This window comes from Cervus canadensis, chromosome 5, assembly GCF_019320065.1.
Source record: "Cervus canadensis isolate Bull #8, Minnesota chromosome 5, ASM1932006v1, whole genome shotgun sequence".
NCBI lineage: Eukaryota > Metazoa > Chordata > Mammalia > Artiodactyla > Cervidae > Cervus > Cervus canadensis.
This window is the reverse complement of record NC_057390.1, coordinates 96,339,050-96,356,904: the sequence shown is the minus strand read 5'-3', so window position 1 is coordinate 96,356,904 and position 17,855 is coordinate 96,339,050. Positions and strand designations below refer to the sequence as shown.

The following is a 17,855-nucleotide window of genomic DNA, read 5'->3' as shown; positions in this document are numbered from 1 at the left end:
ACCACTCTTTCATCTCTGTCCTAAAGTGAGGAGCTAATGGTTCACAGATTTAGAATGAATTCATCCCTGGTAAGCCCAGCACGGTCTTTGCTTAGGATTTGGGTTATTTGTTGTGGATGTGCTGGAGCCTGGATCCAGGAGGCAGCTGAGTTGCAGTGTCATCCTTGGATTCAACAGGTCCGGGGACAGGAGGCTGCAAGACTGCAAGTTCTTTCTGCTTTACTTCCTTACTCTTAGCAAAGAGTGGGAGGGGTGAATAGAGCAGTTTTACATCGAACCTGCAAGTCTTTCAGACTCGTCTTTTTTAAAGTAACTTTATTGGGATATAATGTACATACCACACAACTCACTGATTTAAAGTATAAAATTCAATGGTTATGGTATATTACATCTAACTTTTAAAAACTATGGTAAAATATATGTGACATAAAACTTACCATTTTAATAATTTTCTCATATACAGCTTAATTAATTATGTTCACAATGTTATGCAACAATTAATACTATTTCCAAAATTCTTTCATCACATAACCGAAATTCTATAACCATTAACTAACTCCCTGGTCTCTCCTTTCCTCAGGCCCTGGTAGATTCTGATCTACTTTCCAGCTCTATGGATTTACCTATTCTAAATATTTCATAAAGTGGAATCATATTTGTCTTTATATCTATGGTTTATTTTACTTAACATAATGTATTCACAATTTATCTATCTGTGATGTGATGTGAAGAACAACTTCATTCATTTTGAAGACTGAATAATATTCCATTGTACAAATATACCATATTTTGGTTATCCAATCATCTATTGATGAACACTGAGCTATTTCCATCTTTTGGCCATTGTGAATAATGCTGCAATGAGCATTGGGGAACAAGTGTCTGAGCACCACTTCTGGCTCATATGACAGAGTTGGATTATAAAGAAAGCTGAGCGCCAAAGAATTTATGCTTTTGAACTGTGGTGTTGGAGAAGACTCTTGAGAGTCCCTTGGACTGCAAGGAGATCAGTCCTGAGTGTTCACTGGAAGGACTGATGCTGAAGCTGAAATTCTTATACTTTGGCCACCTGATGTGAAGAACTGACTCATTTGAAAAGACCCTGATGTTGGGAAAGATTGAAGGTGGGAGGAGAAGAGGATGACAGAGAATGAGATGGTTGGATGGCATCATTGACTCAATGGACATGAGTTTGAGCAAACTCCGGAAGTTGGTGACGGACGGGGAGGCCTGGCGTGCTGCAGTCCGTGGGGTCGCAAAGAGTCGGACACGACGGAGCGACTGCACTGAGCTGATGACAGTTCTATGTTTAGCTTTTTGAGGAACCTGTTTTCCACAACTGCTGTGCCATTTTCTGTTTCAACCAGAAATACATGAGGGTTCCAGTATCTTCACATCTTTGTCAATGTATGTTATTCTTTGTTTTTAAATTACAGCCTTCCTAGTGGATGTGGAGTGCTATCTCATTATGGTTTTGATTTTCATTTTCCTAATGCTTCTAATATTATTGATTACCTTTTTGTGTGTTTATTGGTCATTTGTTTGCCCTCATTGTTGCCAAGATCTTCCTCTGGCTGCTTCTCCAGACAGTATACTTCCTTCAGCTAGGCCTTTCTTCCACTTTTCCAAACCCAGACCTGACATTTACTCCCAAAGGCAGCTGTACCATGAAGCTCACCTACGACTAACTCCCCTCTCTAGAAATCAATTCAACAGGCTCTCTGCCATGCTGTGACAGGCCCATGTGACAGATTATATTTTCCAAAGATGGTCACAGTAATATTTCCAGACCTAAATCCTCTTCTAGAGCAAGAGGTGAAATTTAGTCCCCTCCCCTTGAGCTTGGTGGGACTCTGTGACAGCCCTGAATAAGAAGATGCAGTATAAATGATGCTTGCAACTTCTGAGGATAGTTTCTGTATGGCTCCCTTTTTCTTGGAATAGTCTTCCTTGGAATCCAACTACCATTTTGTAAGGAAGCCCGGGCCACATAGAGAAGCCACATGTAGATGCTGTAGCCATGAGTTCCAGTTAAGGTGGGAAATAACCACCAAGCCAACCTCCAGAGAATGCTACTGCATTTGGGGGTAATTTGTTAAATAGCACTAGAGAATTCTAATACTCGTAAAACCAGTGTGATAGTCATACTAACTGGATTTTTCTTGGTATTATGAAGAAAATGAAATTCTATATCCTGGCCAGAATGTACCTTGTATCCTTAAATTCTTCTGAGAATACCCCTACTACCTGAAAACTCATTCATTTTTACAACACTCGTCTTGTGCTAGCCATAGTCTGAAGCACTGGGGATACAGCAATGACTATAACAGATAGGGGCCCTGCCATGATAGGGAAAAAAAAACTGATTTGAATTTCCAGGCTTTCCAATGGCAAACCTAGTGTCTGTGAAAGAACATGAAGTGGTGGTAGGGTGGGGGGAGTAACCAATATGGAGTTTATCACAGTATAGGCTTTAAACCTCTTGGCTCAAATTATGCCTGTGAGAGAGAGGAAAAACAGGCCTGTGAAAGTCACCCATGCAGCTCTAATGTGTTCATTTTCACAGCCATATTTCACAATGTAGTAACATTCTGTTACAGGATAATCTAAGTTCATCTGCCCAATGGTATATCCTAACCATTTGAGTTACTTCCAGTCTCTAGTTTTTGTAACACTGTATCCCAGCGCACAGATGAGTTTCTCCACAGAACAAACGAGGAGTGGAACTGCAGGGCTTTACCCGATCATGCCAGACTATTTTCCAAGGTGACTGTGCCAACATACAACCGACTAAGAGTGTATGTAAGTTCTGTTGCTTTGTGCACTTGCTGGCATTTCGTATTGCTGGGCTTTAAAATGTGTGCTGTCTTCCAGGAAGACTGTATCTCTTTGAGGTTTTAGTTTGTGTTACTAATTCAGTTGTGAATATACTTATGGTCCTCTGGCTATCCTTTTTCAAAAAATATTTTATGTCTTTTTCTAAATTGTGGTAAAATGTATATAAAACTTACCATTTTAAGCTTCCCTTCCCCTGTGTGTCCAGGGCATGCACCAGGCATGGGCACAAGCCAAAAGCCAAGCTCAGATAAACAAGGAATTGCTCTGGTGCTGGCTGGTATGAGACAGGCACCACCAACCAGATAGGGTGCACCATTTTAAGCATTTTACATGTATAATTCAGGCATTAGTATACATTCCACAAAGTTGTGTAACCAAGACTATCCTTTTTTAAGAGGTCTCTCGTCCATTTTCTATTGAGTTCACAAATCGTATGTGTGGCGAGCTCAATGAATTTTGGCATATAACTGTTTACGATGTTCAACATTTAAGACATCAAACACTGTTAGTACTTTGGGTGGCTCCCCCAGACCTCAATTTTTACATCCTAAGACTAACCACCATTCTGATTTTGTGGGTTACTTATCTAGAGTAGATACACTCGGCTTATCTGGAGTGGATACACAGGTGTTCCGTGTATCTAGTTTTGATACCAAAGTGATTCTATGAACCTTCACTCCTGCTCTGAGTGTTTCTACTATAGCTGCTCTGCTTCCTCCGGGGTACCAGCAGCCCTTCAATTTTAGCCATTCTGGTGGGGGTGCAGTTGTCTTTTTTCCTTTTGACTTGTATTGTTTATATCTGAATATGATTACTCTGTTGGTTATATAGGCTACAATTTTCCTATTTCATGGCTTGTTTTACCCTAAAATTAAGAAAGCTGTAATTTTAGTGAGGTCACATTTTCCTTCTGCCTGGAGAATATCGTTTAGAATTTCCTTCAGGTCTGCTAGGCATATAGCCTCTCAGGATCTGCCCGAAAAGTGTCTTGATTTCACTTCATTATGTACAGATGTTTTTTTGCTGGGTTCAAAAATTCTGGGTAGATAGGCTATGTCTGGCTTTCATTGCCACCGCCGAGAACTCCACCGTTAGTCCCAACTATTGCTGCCCTGAAGGGAACCTGTCTGTTTTCTGAGTGCTTTTAATATTTTATATCGGTAGTTCCACAGTTTCACTATGGCAAGTCTTAGATTCAATTTCCTTTTATACATTCTGCTTGGTATATGTTGGACTTCAGAATCTGTGGGTTACTGTTTGCTGTTGGTTTTGGAAATCTATCTTTTTCTCTTCTAATATCATACATTCTTTTTCTTCTCCTTCCGATTAAATGTACGTTAGATTTTCTGTTTTAGCGTTTTTGCTTTCTCTTTTGTATTTTCTATCTTTTATCCTCTCCATGATGGATTCCAGATAACTTAATCTGACCTTCTAGTTCAAGGGTCAGCAACCTCTAGCCCATGGGCCAGATCTAGCCTGCCACCTATTTTTATAAATAAAGCTTTATGGGAGAAGAACCATGCTCGCTCACTCATGTGCAGCCTCAGGCTGCTTTTGTGCCACAGTGGCGGAGTTGAGGAGTTGCGACAGAAGCAGTAGGTAGCTCTCAAAGTCTAAAATATTTATTATCTGGTCCTTCACAGAGAAAGTTCTCTGACCGGTGATCTAGTATATTACTATCCTCTTCTGCTGGGTCTGATCTGCTGAGTTAAAATTTTAATTGTAACAATTTTCTCGAAGTTCTATTTGTTTCTTTTTCAAAGCTGCTATGACACTTCTTGTAATTTCTGATTCTTGACTGGTATTTTCAAGTTTGTCCTTTATTTCTTTGCAACATGTAAAGCACAGCTGTTTTATATTCTAGGGAGTCTTTGCAAATGTGTGTCTCATGTTTATTCTGGCTCTTGATCATAGCTCCTTATTTCCTGCTGTGACGAATTTACGTGTGGGAATCAATGTCCTTAAAAATTACTGGACGCCTAGAGTTACTCTTCTTCAGTGTGGCCTGTGCTGCCCCACCTTGGAGACACCGCCCTCCCTGGAGCAGGTCAGGCCGCGTGTTCAGGATGAGCCTGGAGAGGTAGAGTCACAGCTGACCGTGGGGAGGGGCTCTTCCAGGCCTCCTACTTGGCGCACCCTGGTGAGTGAAGCCTGCCCCTCTGCCCTTTGGGGTTTAACAGGAAGTCCGAGTGCTCTCAGACTAGCGATGCTCTCAGGGCAGAACTGGCTTCTGTACTCCACGCACTTCTATACAGTCCCACTTCCACTCTAATAAGGCGTGGTAAAATACCTTGTTAGCTTATAAGTGCTTTCGAATCTATGGTTTATATGGTTTATCTAGCCATTTTTAGCTGTTTTCACTGGGGAACTTGAAAATCAGAAGTTCTGTTTCTTTCTGTCAAGGATCACTGACTAGGGCAGAGCTCACCTTCTTAGGAGAAAGGTGAAAAAGAAAATCTCCTACTGAAGACTTCGAAGAAGTATATAACATGGCCACCACTTTCTCCAGCTTCTGGACAAATGTCAATTCTACCTTTAGAAAGTCAGTCATTCCCAATATGTCAGAGCATCTTTCTTTGGAAGGACTCCTCATGAAGGTACTACGATCTAAAAGCAGCATCTGCCTGCCAATGCAGGGGACAAAGGTTCGATCCCTGGTCTGGGAAGATTCCACATACCAAGGGGGTAACTAAGCTCATGGGCCACAACTACTGGGCCTGTGTGTCTAGAATCTGTGCTCCTCAGCAAGAGAAGCCATCACAGTGAGGAGCCTGTATACTGCAACTAGAGAGCAGCCCAAGAGCAGCAACAAAGACCCAGTGCAACCAAAAACAAAATAACTAATTACAAATAAATAAATAAAAGCAGTTGGATTAGGGACTTCCCTAGTGGTCCAGCAGCTAAGACTCTGCACGTCCAATGCAGGGAACCCAGGTTCGATCCCTGGTCAGGGAACTAGGTCCCGCATGCTGCAACTAAAGATCCTGCATGCCACAACTAAGATCCGAAGCAACCAAATACATAAATATTTAAAAACAAACAAACAAAAGTAAAAGCAGCTGGCTTCTATAACAGTAAATTTAACCCCTCAGGGTTCTCAGTGCTCTCATCTGTTAAATGGGGGTAATGGCAGCACTTACCTTATCCAAGCACTAATGATTTTAGGTCTATGTGTGTACATCACTAAAAACCAGGCCCAGCACACGATAACCACTAGCTGGACAAACTGAAATAGCTCAGGTCACCAAAAGGAGCTCCTTGACTACATGTTGCTTAGCACAGGGGCCATATACAATTTCTGTTGCATATTCTTATTACTGTTTAAACAACCACTTAAAAAAAAAAGGGCCAAGGAGCAGATTTCACTTATGGGCCATAGATGCCAATCCCTGGCCTAACAATAGGCGGAAGATTGACAGAAACCAGGCAATGTGCTTTAAAGTGCTTTCCAAGAGGACTTTCAAACAAGGATCAACACTGGAGTGATTTTCTCAAATCAGAAGTGGAGACTTTTGTGCCCCCAAGGAAGCTACGGGAGGCAGAGCTTGAGAACCCCAGCATTGTTTGCTGGACACACAACACATTACATCCTATATACAGAAGCAACGCAAATGGGACTTATAGTGTTGGCCCAAATAGAGGCAAATATCCACATTACCTGGCCAAAGACTGTTCCACTGGTACTGGCTGCTTGACCAAACAAAGAACCAGTATTACTAGAACCAAAACCTATAAAATAAAAGAAAACAGAAGTTTAATTTGAATGAAACTTCTATACATCAAAGTTTTGTTTTTTGGCTTTTAAATGACATTCAGGTATGTGAAAGTACCTCAGGATAAATCATCTCACGACTAAAATCTGTTTCCCTACCAAGGAAATGGAGAAAATTACGGGCAAGTAGTTTTAAAAACCTTTTTTTTCACTGCTGAAATTTTATAACAGTTAAAAAAAAAGTCTCAAAGCTTCAGGGACTGAATCCTTGTCTCTACCAAACCCCAGGGAGTGGGGGTGAGGACTCTGAGTAGCTTTTCCCTAGACTCATAGCTGCTAAGAAGTGTTTCCAATGACTGACTTAATATCTTGAGTATGACTACTCCCTGGTTTCCTTTAATCTCAAATGCCAGATTCTTTCAGAGCTGTTTATCTTCCTTCTAGGTGGTATAACATGGTTGAGGTGCTGGGTTGAACGGGGCCTGGGAAGCCAGGCAGAACTATACACTGTAACAGAAGAGCCCCAGACCAGGAGCTGGATGGCGAGAGCTCACTCTTCGTTTCTGCTATCGCTGCAGGCCGGGGAGCTCGGCAGGTCCCAGTGCCTCACCCACAGCCAGCGGGGGCTGCACAGGCATCTCTCCTCCTAGTTACCACAGCAAGGGAGAGTTTCAGAGGTTCTCGGTTGTACTGAAATAGTTTTGATTGTAGACAAGGATTCTCAAGTTTTGACTGCAGAACAAAAGATGCGCTAGAGATAGGGTTAAATATCCTATTCTCTTTTAAGAGCCACAAGGCCTTCTCTCTGCCTGTTCTTTAGACCAACTGTCACACTTCCCATCACTCAAACAGGCTGACCAGCCTCTGACAAGGCATCAGGTGGGTCTCAAAACTATCTCGCATCACTGTGTCTTGCATCCATTCTTGTAGTGGAACATAGTGGGAGTTCAGCAAATAGTTACTGAAGACAGGAAGGAATAGACTTCCTAATAAATTATGAGCCAGCTTCAAATAAGTTATCATCAACGGAATGAACTAGCAGTTATTTGTAACCCTGACCACCAAGAAATCAATGCCCTTTGATTCCCCTTACCCACTGAGCCTGACTGCTAAAGAAATGCCTTTTATAAGATAACCACGGAGAAAGGAAGATTAGAAAAGATTTTGGGAGTGTCCCATCTATTGGTTTTTGGAGTAAAAGCAGCTGCTAAGATGGGGCATGCAATAGTGAGGATTGTGTTTTACTTTAAAAAACTGTAAAACTTAAAAGATTTTTAAAAAATTATACTGAAAATAGAAAAAAAAAAAACCCAACTTTTCAAATGTCACTTCTTGCTCTTCCAGGATGCAAGATGGTGTCAGAAGACAATGAAACAATGGGCTAGGGTGAGGAGCTCTGGAGTCTAGGTCTGGTTCCACCACTGGCACCGACAGACATTAGATCAGTCATCTCCAGGCTTGACAGTTATGGACATAATGACCTCTAAAACACCTTCCAAATTTAACATTTCATACTCATGAGTCATTCATTACTTGCTATGACTTTAAACTTGTTTTTCTCCCCCATGAAATTGGCACTCTGGTGGAGAACTTGCTGAGAAGCAAGACTGGAGCCACAGTGATTAGGCCAAAGAAACGCCCAGGGCCACCAGCGTCCAAGCCCTCTTACAGACTTTCCAGAATCTCTTCTGTTTTCCCTCCCTTCCTTTTCACTCCTGAAGCAATGTAGACTTGTTGCAAATGTTTCAAATATGGAGGACAACCAAGGAAAAAATCTCCCATAAGTACTTACCTGAAGCTTGACAGAAGCTAAAGCCAGAGGATGACGCTGTTGTGGTGGCAGCCGAGGTGCCACCAAACACGGAGCCTCCCTGCCCAAAGCCAGGACTCTGACCAAAAGCAGGAGGGTTGTTCTGGCCAAAGAGCCCACCTCCGTTGTTGGTAGACGACTGTCCAAACGAGAAGGAGCTGGAGCTACTGGTGCTTGAAGAGGCACCGAAGACATTCCCGCTGGTGGACGTGGGGGTGGAGGACACGGACTGACCAAAAGCAGGCACAGAGCTGAACCCGGGCTGACTGAAGGAAAAGCTGCTCGCGGGGCTGCTGGTCGACTGCCCGAAGGCCGGAGCCTGCCCAAAGCCCGGCTGTCCGAAGACCCCTGGGGTGGAGGCACCAAACGCAGGGCTGCCGAACCCTGAGCTGCTGACCTGTGGCGCAGCAGCCGCTGTGCTGACATTGCTGCCTGTCTGCTGCCCAAACAGGCTGGGGGCGGTGCTGGTGGCCACCTGCCCAAACATGGGGGTCGCCGAGGGGGCGGTGGCTGTATGGCTGGTGAGCTGGCTGAAAGCCGAGCTAGAGCTGGCAGCGGGAGGCTGAGTGAAGACAGAGGAGTCAGAAGTGACTATCCCAAACACTGGGGTCTCTGTGGCGGGGCCTGGAGCAGCACTGGAAACAGCACTGGAGGTGGTGGGAGGTCTGGATGTTTCTGGGGCCACAGGGATGGTGCTCGAGGCTCCAGGTGCCGTGATGGTGGCTGGCCCGGGCACAGAGACAGTGGGGCCTGGGGATGGCGGTTCCGTCTTGACGTCTGGGACCCCAGGGGCTGTTGGAGCGGCCTCAGCCGCAGGCGCCAGGACACTGGTACTGGCCGCCTCAGTGCCAGGGCTGCTGACGGCGGGCTGGGCAAGAGCAGGCTCCTTCTTCCCAGGGTCGGGAGTCTGAAGCGGAGCCTGGGGAAGCGGGGTTGGTGGCTGCTGCCCCAGGAGGGAGGCAGTTGATGCCGAGGCTTCATTACTGCCTGGCTTCTCGGGCAGAGCCGATGATGCGGCTGCTTCTGAGCTTTTACCAGAGGACGTGGGCAGGGTGGGGGCAGACTCTGAGCTCAGGGGGCTGCCAAACGACAAGCTGGGGAGTGACGTGGGCAGGGGCGTGGCAGTGGATGGTGGGGCGGAGGAGGGTGCTGTGCTGCTTGTTGATTGGCCTCCGAATGAAAAGCTGGTCTTGCTACTACTGAAAAACAGGCCCCCAAAACTGAACAGCCCAGAGGAGCCTGCACTGGTGAGTGGCAGGTTGCCAAAGACGCCCGTCGAGGAGCTGCTGGGGCTGGGGCTGGGACTGGCTGCTGCTGTTGGTGCCGCCGCCGAGGTGGCCGCGGAGCTGGTCTCGGGGGGCTCTGCTGGCTTCCCCAGCACCGCAGGGCTGGGAAAACTGAACCCGGAGGGGGCGGCGGGGGTCTTGGTGGGCTGCGCACCAGCACTGGTCACGCCTGGGGACGGTGCCTTGCTGGCTGGCTTGGTGGACTCGTCTGCTTGGCCGACCCGCAGTCCTGAGAAACTTCCCAGAGTCTCTCCCGTCAGGGAGCTTGGGAATAGCAGTTCGCCCAGCTTGGACGGTGGCGCCTCCAGCTTGCCAGCAGGGGTGGAAAGAGAGATTCCAGAAGGGGCTGCGGGTCTGCTGCTGGATGGGGCAGACTCTCCTGGAGCGGCACCAGCTGCTCCCGTGCTAGCTGATGTCATCGTCCCTGAGGAAGGTAAGCTTTCAGGAACGGTCTCATAGAAAGGCTTGCCTCCCCCACCAAAGGAGAACGCATCGAGCTGGCTTGACTCTTTGGTGGGGGGTGCTGACCCTGGCAAGAAAAAGAAATTAGGAGATGGGTTGGCTGTCACAAAATACGACCGATCACAGCCTCACTGACCTCTCTAAGCCAGAGCCTCTCTCTTCCCATGACCTCATCAGACAGCCTGTTCTGACAGCACTGTCCTTGTGGAGGACAGAATGTGTGCTTCTCCGTGGGAACGTGCACTCTGAGTCGTCTCACTGAGGTGAGACGAATGCACGTTCTTTTTATCACCATTAAGTCACAACAAATACACCTGTATCTAGAGTACATGAAGTTAACCTAGCTGTCCACAAGAAAAACAGAAAGACCTCACGCACATTTCCTCCCGTGTGTGTGTGTCTCAGGAATAACATTCTTAGCACATGCTAGCCTGTGGACCTCTTCCTGACAAGACAAGGAACTGATTCCGAATGGTAGTTTTTCCTTTGCTTTTATGGACAAAGTGTCAATCCACAGGTCATCTTTCTCACCTACAGTTAAGGGCTGCTTCCTAGTGCTCTCCTCACAGAATGCTCTCACAGAGGCAGTGTGGTCTGCTGGGCAAGGACATGAGGGGCTGAGGCTGAGGGCTCTGCCACTTGCTGGCTGTGCCACTCTGGAAAAGTTAATTGACTTTTCTGGGCTTCAGTGTCTCCATTTGGAAGACAGATAATAATAGCATACCCCTCATAGAGTTGTTGCAAAGATGAAATAAAATGTAGGTAAAGTACTCACAAGGCCTGGTCAAAAAAGTGGTCAACAAAGAAGATTAAAATTTGATATTTATAAACGGAAATTGGTCTGTTGCAAGTGCCTGTTGAGGTGTTTAGCTCCATGTGGTTTTAAGAAGTCTGGCTATCACAAACGCCTGGGAACACTGTGAAGCCCATGCTATCTGCAGATAACTTCCAGAAACCCCTCTTTGTATCACTGGTATTGTATTGAGCTGCTTGTGATTTTAGATTGCTGTCTGTTCTGGTATTAATGAAAATGCTTATGGAATTTCTGTTGTGTTTTATTCTTAATGTATTTCATTTAGGATTTCTGACAATTAGTTTGTTCTTGCCAATCTTTTTATATCATTGAGTTATTTTTTATGGGACTGGGGAGAGGGGTGGGCCTCAAGGGATTCTGCCGCATCTAAGTGGGCAGAACCATTTAGGAATCACTGCTCAGACAGAAAGGAAGGACTGAAATCAACAACCTTTTAAGTGCCGCACACAAACTGGGTTCAGGACATCTGGTATGCTTTCAGCTCCCGAATATCCCTCTAGCAGATTTTAAGAGATCCCTTTTTTTTACCAAAACACGTTCATCACTTGGGCTGGCACACAGAAAAGCACTCATAAAAATATGTGCTGAAGGAAGAGTTGAAAGATGGTCATTGTCTTATTTATTATAGGAAAACCTGGAAAAAGCTTGAACCCGTCCAAGAGGGGGATGGTTAAATAAACTATGGCACATCCGCAAGACAAATTACGTAGCCACTAAAAATGACATTTAAACAAGACTTTCATTAATATTGGAAAACTCACAAGAGATTGTGCTAAATGAAAAGGTAGAAGCAAAAGGCCCAAACGGAAATATAACAGAACTGCAACAGTTAAGGGTACAACGTGTGATTCTAGAACATATTACTTTAATAAAAAATATAAACACTTTTATAATAAAAGCTTTCTTTTTAAAACAGAAGTAAACTCAATTACTTTGAACTGAGAACTTGAAGGCACTTAAAAAATACATCTGGTTTCTAATAGGTCCTCAAAGTCTTTTAAACATTAAAAACATGCTGGTAGATGTTGGTCTGAGCTTCCCAGCTGGTTCAGTGGTAAAGAATCAGCCTGCAACACAAAAGACTCAGGTTCGATCCCTGGGTCGGGAAGATCCCCAGGAAAAGGAAATGGCAACCAACTCCTGGAAAATCCCATGGACAGAAGGAGTCTGGCGGGCTACAGTCCATGGGACTGCAAAAGAGTCAGACACGACTCAGTGACTAAACAACAACAACAGATGTTGGCAGATCTGCAACAACATGCATGGGACAAGTGTGTTTCCTGATAGGTTATCAAGGAAAAAAAGATGAGTTCAGTCTTTCATTTCTACAGTACTATGTGTGTGTGTTCAGTCACTCAGTCCTGTTGGACTCCATGGACTGTAGCCCACCAGGCTCCTCTGTCAATGGAAATTTCCCAGGCAAGAATACTGGAGTGGGTTGCCATTTCTTCCTCCAGGGGATCTTCCCAACCCAAGGATCGAACCAGTATCTCTTGTGTCTCCTGCCTTGGCAGGTGGATTCTTACCACTGCCCTATCTCAACCTACACATTGATACAATTTTGACTTCATTAAAAAAATTTTTTTAAATTATGAAAGCATGATAACACTTTACAGGAGACTGGGAAAATACAGAACAAAGTTACATATAGTTTCACTACATATTACGATGATTAAAAATTAATATAGTTTTAAATATCATATGACAAAGACGGAGAAAGAAATTTTAACTTGCGTGAAAAACATTCACATTTAAAGCACAGCCTTGCCTTTCTAGAAGCAAATCCTTTCTGAGTTTTTTAACTATGAAGACAGAAGTCCTTCCCCACAGTTTCTTAAATCCAGCCTGTTTCTAATGCATAATACCAATACCAAGTTCACTACAGATACTTTAAGCAAGATGCAGCAGCAAGCAAAATGTCAACCAACCTGCCCCCCTCAAACCTGCACTTGTTTAGAGGGAAACACAAAGGTGAGGCGACGCAATGCAGAGACTGTACCTTGTGTGGCAGGGAAGTTAGAAGACGGTGTTGGTGTGACAATCCCAAAATTAAAGCCAGTCCTAGGGGGTGGAAAAAAAGAAGTTAAAAATTAACAGACTTAAGGCACAACATTGCCCTTTTAATAGTACATTTTATAATTCATTTACATAGTCTACTCTGTAGAGAGTTTTTTTTTTTAATTTTTAAAATTTTTAAATTTTTAAAAAAATTTTAGTTGTACCAAGTGGCTTGTGGGATCTCACGTCCCTGACCAGGCACTGCATCCAGCCCACAGAAACGAAAGCGCTGCCCCCAAGCCACTAGACACCAGGAAACGTTCCTCAAAAACTTTCCTGACTCTTTTCATCCTCTCCTCTCCTTCTGTACATTTTCTTCACAATGTGAGTGAAGACACTATAGCCAAAGAAGAAAACTCAGCACCAGTTGAACCAGAATGGACTACTCACTCTGAGAAAAGTTCAAATAACAAATTTAAAACTATTGGATTGGTCAAAAAGTTCATTTGGGCGTTTCTGTAAGATGTTATGGAAAACCCCGAATGAACTTTTTTGTCAACCTGATAAAAAGCTTTAAAATGTAACGGGCCAAGCATATCAAATACAGTAAGTAACAGTAAAGAGTACAGTTAGTTGTTTTTTTTTTAACTTGTCACTGGCTTCATCAAATGGTCCAAGACCACCTGAGATGTGTTAAATAGTTTATCACCTTAAAAAAAAAAAAGAAAACAAATCTCTTTCTTTGTCTCAACCCTGGTAAAGAAATTTGATGTAACAGAGGTAAGCAACTGACCCATGACCCAAACCTCTGCAGGTTATTTTAAAGACAGGAAGAAGACTGAAAAAAAAAAAAAAAAAGACAGGAAGAAGACTAAAAAAATAAATAAATAAAATAAAGACAGGAAGAAGACTATCAGGTTCACAGAAGTAAAGATTAATTAAAAGATGCAGTAGATCCTGGAACTGACCTACTCTCTAAAATTGTGCTCCAAACTACCTTTGGGGAGTAGAAAACATAATGATTTACAGGAAATATAATTTCCCCCTTGAAATTCTATTCTAACACCCTCCTTTCTCATAATGTGTTAGGCTGAAGGGTGCTCAAGAAACAAACTCACGGCAAGGAAAAGACACTGTGGTCAGTGTGATTCCAGTTACAAAAGCATAACCTGGAAGAGCTTAAGAGGCTTTTCTAATGGAACTGAATGTGCAACCCTTCACGGTGAAAACAATCTTTGGATGAATTTTTATCTCAGCCACACAGAGACTAACTCCACCCCAAAGCAGAGAGATGCTGTGTCAACTCTCACAGGTTTCACGATGAGTGTTTGCAGCATAGTGAAAAGGTATGCCCCCTCCGAGGTTAATAAGAACTTTCCTTGGACTGAGGGTTAGAAGACCCTTTTGTTTTTAAAAATGACTCAATTTGACAAGTACAGACATCATCACTTAAAAAAAAAATGAACAGAAATGGACTTCCCCATATCTATATAGAACCCAAATTCTCAAATGGCCACTGTCTTGATCGCTCAGCAGTCTAGTATAACGTGACCCCTCGGGGCAGCGAAGCCAATCCAAGGTCTCACCCAACCGCCAGATGGTGTCAGAATGAAAAGATCTCAGTCTGATAAACTAGAGCAACCACAGACCCACTACCTAAACAAGGTTTATCCTAAACAACAAAACAAACAAGTCAGTAAGAACACACATACAAACTTGAATCAAAAAGGGGAAACAGATTTACATTAGGACACTAAGCTACTCCCACCATCATTAAATGTGTCATTGTGGAGATAAGAACTCTGGCTTCATATAAGTATACCTACTGACTGTAAGATTTGGGGAAGCAATCTATAAGGATGCTGGTGATGTGCCACAAAATTTAAGTTCACAACTGACCCTGATGAAGAAAATGAGAAAGGCTTGCTGAACTGCCCAACAGTAGATGGGGTAGAAGTCACAGCTGTTTCTATCTTGGTTGCCACTGGTCCTGGAATTATGGGAAAAAAAGAAGAACATTACAAAAAACCAAACACCACTTTAGTTTAATTCTCTGCGGCACTGAATGCGTAGTGCCATGCAAAGCACAGCCCCAGGTCACGTGCTTCCTGTAGGTCAGTGGTCAAGGGGAGAGTGAGGACTCAGTCGTGCTCAAGGTCTCTGAATGGGCTCTCTGGCCCTGTCACTGTTAATTTCAAACCAAGGCATGCCACTTTACCCTTTCCAGGAAAGACATCAAAGTAACTGAGTGCAGTTCAAACCTAAGGCTTTAAAAGTAGATTTTGCAATTAATGAAATGTGATATATATCAAAGAAAAAAAACTCCAAGGGGAAATAGGTTATGTTAAATATCTCTGAGTAGTGACTTCATGGCTATTGGCTTCTCGCCGCATTTCTGTATTTTCCAGAGACTTCTTATATTAATATTAGTTAATAACAGGTCTGCTTCTTTGTTTTTTATTACAGAGGTAACATGACTGCTGTCACAAAGAGAAGTGTGGAGAGTTAAGGTGTAATCCGTCATCTTCCCCACATCCGGTATACTGTGACTGCTTACCAACAGGCTGGGGTATTACCTACACTCTCTCCCCTACCTTTCCCTCTCCTTTTAAAAGGAGAAGGGGGATGGGGGAATTACATTTGAGAAGCCCAAATCAAACCAATCCAAACAATAAGAAAAAGCATCTTCTCTTTTACATAAGTATGGAGTAAAGATTTGCAAAATTATCTAAAACACTACTATAATACAATGTGATGTGTACAAGAATGTCTAATGTAGCCTTACTTATAATTTTGAGAAGTTAAGAACAATCTGAACTATCAGCAGAGTATTGGCAAAAACTTAACAGGGTACAATTGTACAGCAAAGGGATTAAAATGAGAGAGGCAGAGTTGTACCAGATCTGAAAAGATGAACATGATATTTTCCCGGTGGGAGGGAGGAGAGGGGACAGATTACAGATTAGTATATACAGGATATGGCTATCTTTGTTTAAAGAAACCAATAGATACACATCAAACCCCAAGAGATACACATCAATTCTTTGAGGGCTGTTATCTCTGGAATAGGGAACTTACACATTTTCTACATTATATAGTTCCACACTGTAGACTTTTTGTGGTCCTGTAATAGTTTTAAAGTCAGGAAAACAATGAAGGTATTTCCATTATTAATTAGTAAGGGAATTATTCTTTTTTTTTTTAATCAGTAAGGGAATTATTCTATAGAGGTTTCAGAGATGACTTTTTGTTGTTGTTAGAAGTTTTTGCAAACTCTTAAATAGTGTTTTTCAGGGAAATTTTCCTGCTCAAAAAAAGTCTGTTTCTGGCAAGTAGAAACAGAAGGACATCTAGCAATGACAGTGAATATTTCACAATCATCATTGAATGATGAATCTTAGAAATTTCTTTCCAAGTCAAGCTAACTTCCCCTGAGATGTTCTTGCTTCTTAATTTCAAGAGTGACAAAAAACTCTCCAATAAAATCCTTGAAAGAGGTTAGGATATATAATCTTTCAAATTTTCTTCTAAAATATTAGCCAGAAATGGAAACAAACTTCTTAATTTGAATCCTAAATGATTCAAAAGTCTTTGACAATTCCACTAAAATTTCCCTTCTAAGTTAAAGTTCTAGCTTCTAGTCAAGAAGTGCTACATACTGCCTTCTCATCGAAGGCTTATATGATAAAAACTGTGCATTAGTCTGAATTCCAGAATACAGCCTTGGCTACACAATGGTTTTTTTTCTGAGTGTAAGGAATATTTACTGAGGATAAACCCAATATCCAGTGAGAAAGCTTCTGACTACAGAGGAAGTTGGGATGATAGCATGACTGTGTAGAGATTATGGTGGGCAGGCTACTCATGTGTGAAGTTCAGCATCTCTGACAGAATTTATTAGCTTAAAGACCCACTTGGGAGCATGAATCAAAATAAAAGCTGTAATTCAGAGCACAGGGAGAACGCTGGACTGTGGGCAGCACAAGAGCCCTGCAGCAAAAAGCGACACATGCCAAGTGAAGTGGGCTCTGACAGAGAGCCAACAGAAGGGGCCGACATTAAACTAGGCTGAATGCACAAGCACGCTTCTGCATCAAGTGGGCTCAGGCCAGCAAGGATGCCTGGTCAGAACACTTTATGGTAACGTAAAAACTAATTTCAGTTAAGAGGCCTGAGTGCTGGAAGCATGTGAAGCTACAGTCTTTCAATACTGGATTCTATCCACTTATCGTGTGCTGTACTTAGCCGCTCAGTCATGTCCGACTTTGTGACCCCATGGACTGTAGCCCACCAGGCTCCTCTGTCTATGGGATTCTCCAGGCAAGAATACTGGAGTGGGTTGCCATGCCCTCCTCCAGGGCATCTTCCTGACCCAGGGATCGAATCCAGATCTCCGTATTACAGGTGGATTCTTGACTGTCTGAGCCCCCAGGGAGGCTCTCCACTTATCACCTTGTCTTATACTGTAACGGATCCATTTTACTTTCTATATTTTACTGGCTTTTGAATTGGCCTTAAAAACCCAGAGAGTTTTTCTTTCCCTTTAGTAGAAGAAATAAGAGTTCAATGTTCGGATCTACTTCTCTCTAAACTTCGATATCCAGCAAGGCAGGTGTTCCTTTTGGGAAAAACGTTTAAAGGGAGGCTTTCTCCTATTACTCTCCTATTTCAGAAGTCTAAAGAGCTGCCGAAGGGCTCACTAACTTCCTGGAGATTCTACATCCCCTGAGGCTTTTTAAATATGTCTTTATTTGATTTCACATCAACTGCCTTTGTGATCTAGAACAATTAAATTCTTCTGTGGAACGTACCTTTCACCTTTTATTTTCACGAAAACAAAAGTGCAAACTGACCTGAAGCTTTATCACCAGATGACAATTGACTGGATGCTGGTGGGGGCCCAGATGGCTTTAGGGCATTTATCAGCGATCCCTG

At 43.2% G+C, this 17,855-nt stretch overlaps 1 protein-coding gene and 1 non-coding gene across 3 annotated transcripts in view; both read right to left on the bottom strand.

Annotated features, from left to right (window-relative positions):
• The window catches only part of NUP214 (nucleoporin 214), an 84,830-nt gene that overhangs the window by 18,375 nt on the left and 48,600 nt on the right, over positions 1-17,855 (bottom strand). For both annotated transcript variants that reach the window (XM_043469868.1, XM_043469869.1), the window contains exons 26-30: positions 17,774-17,852; positions 14,820-14,910; positions 12,922-12,983; positions 8,343-10,175; positions 6,497-6,567 (exon numbers count right to left, since the gene is read on the bottom strand). In XM_043469868.1, coding sequence (XP_043325803.1) covers positions 6,497-6,567; positions 8,343-10,175; positions 12,922-12,983; positions 14,820-14,910; positions 17,774-17,852 — 2,136 coding nt within the window. The remainder of the gene's footprint in view (positions 1-6,496; positions 6,568-8,342; positions 10,176-12,921; positions 12,984-14,819; positions 14,911-17,773; positions 17,853-17,855) is intronic.
• LOC122442791 lies at positions 3,032-3,165 on the bottom strand. The gene has a single exon (XR_006269776.1). It is a non-coding gene; the product is annotated as a small nucleolar RNA SNORA48 (small nucleolar RNA).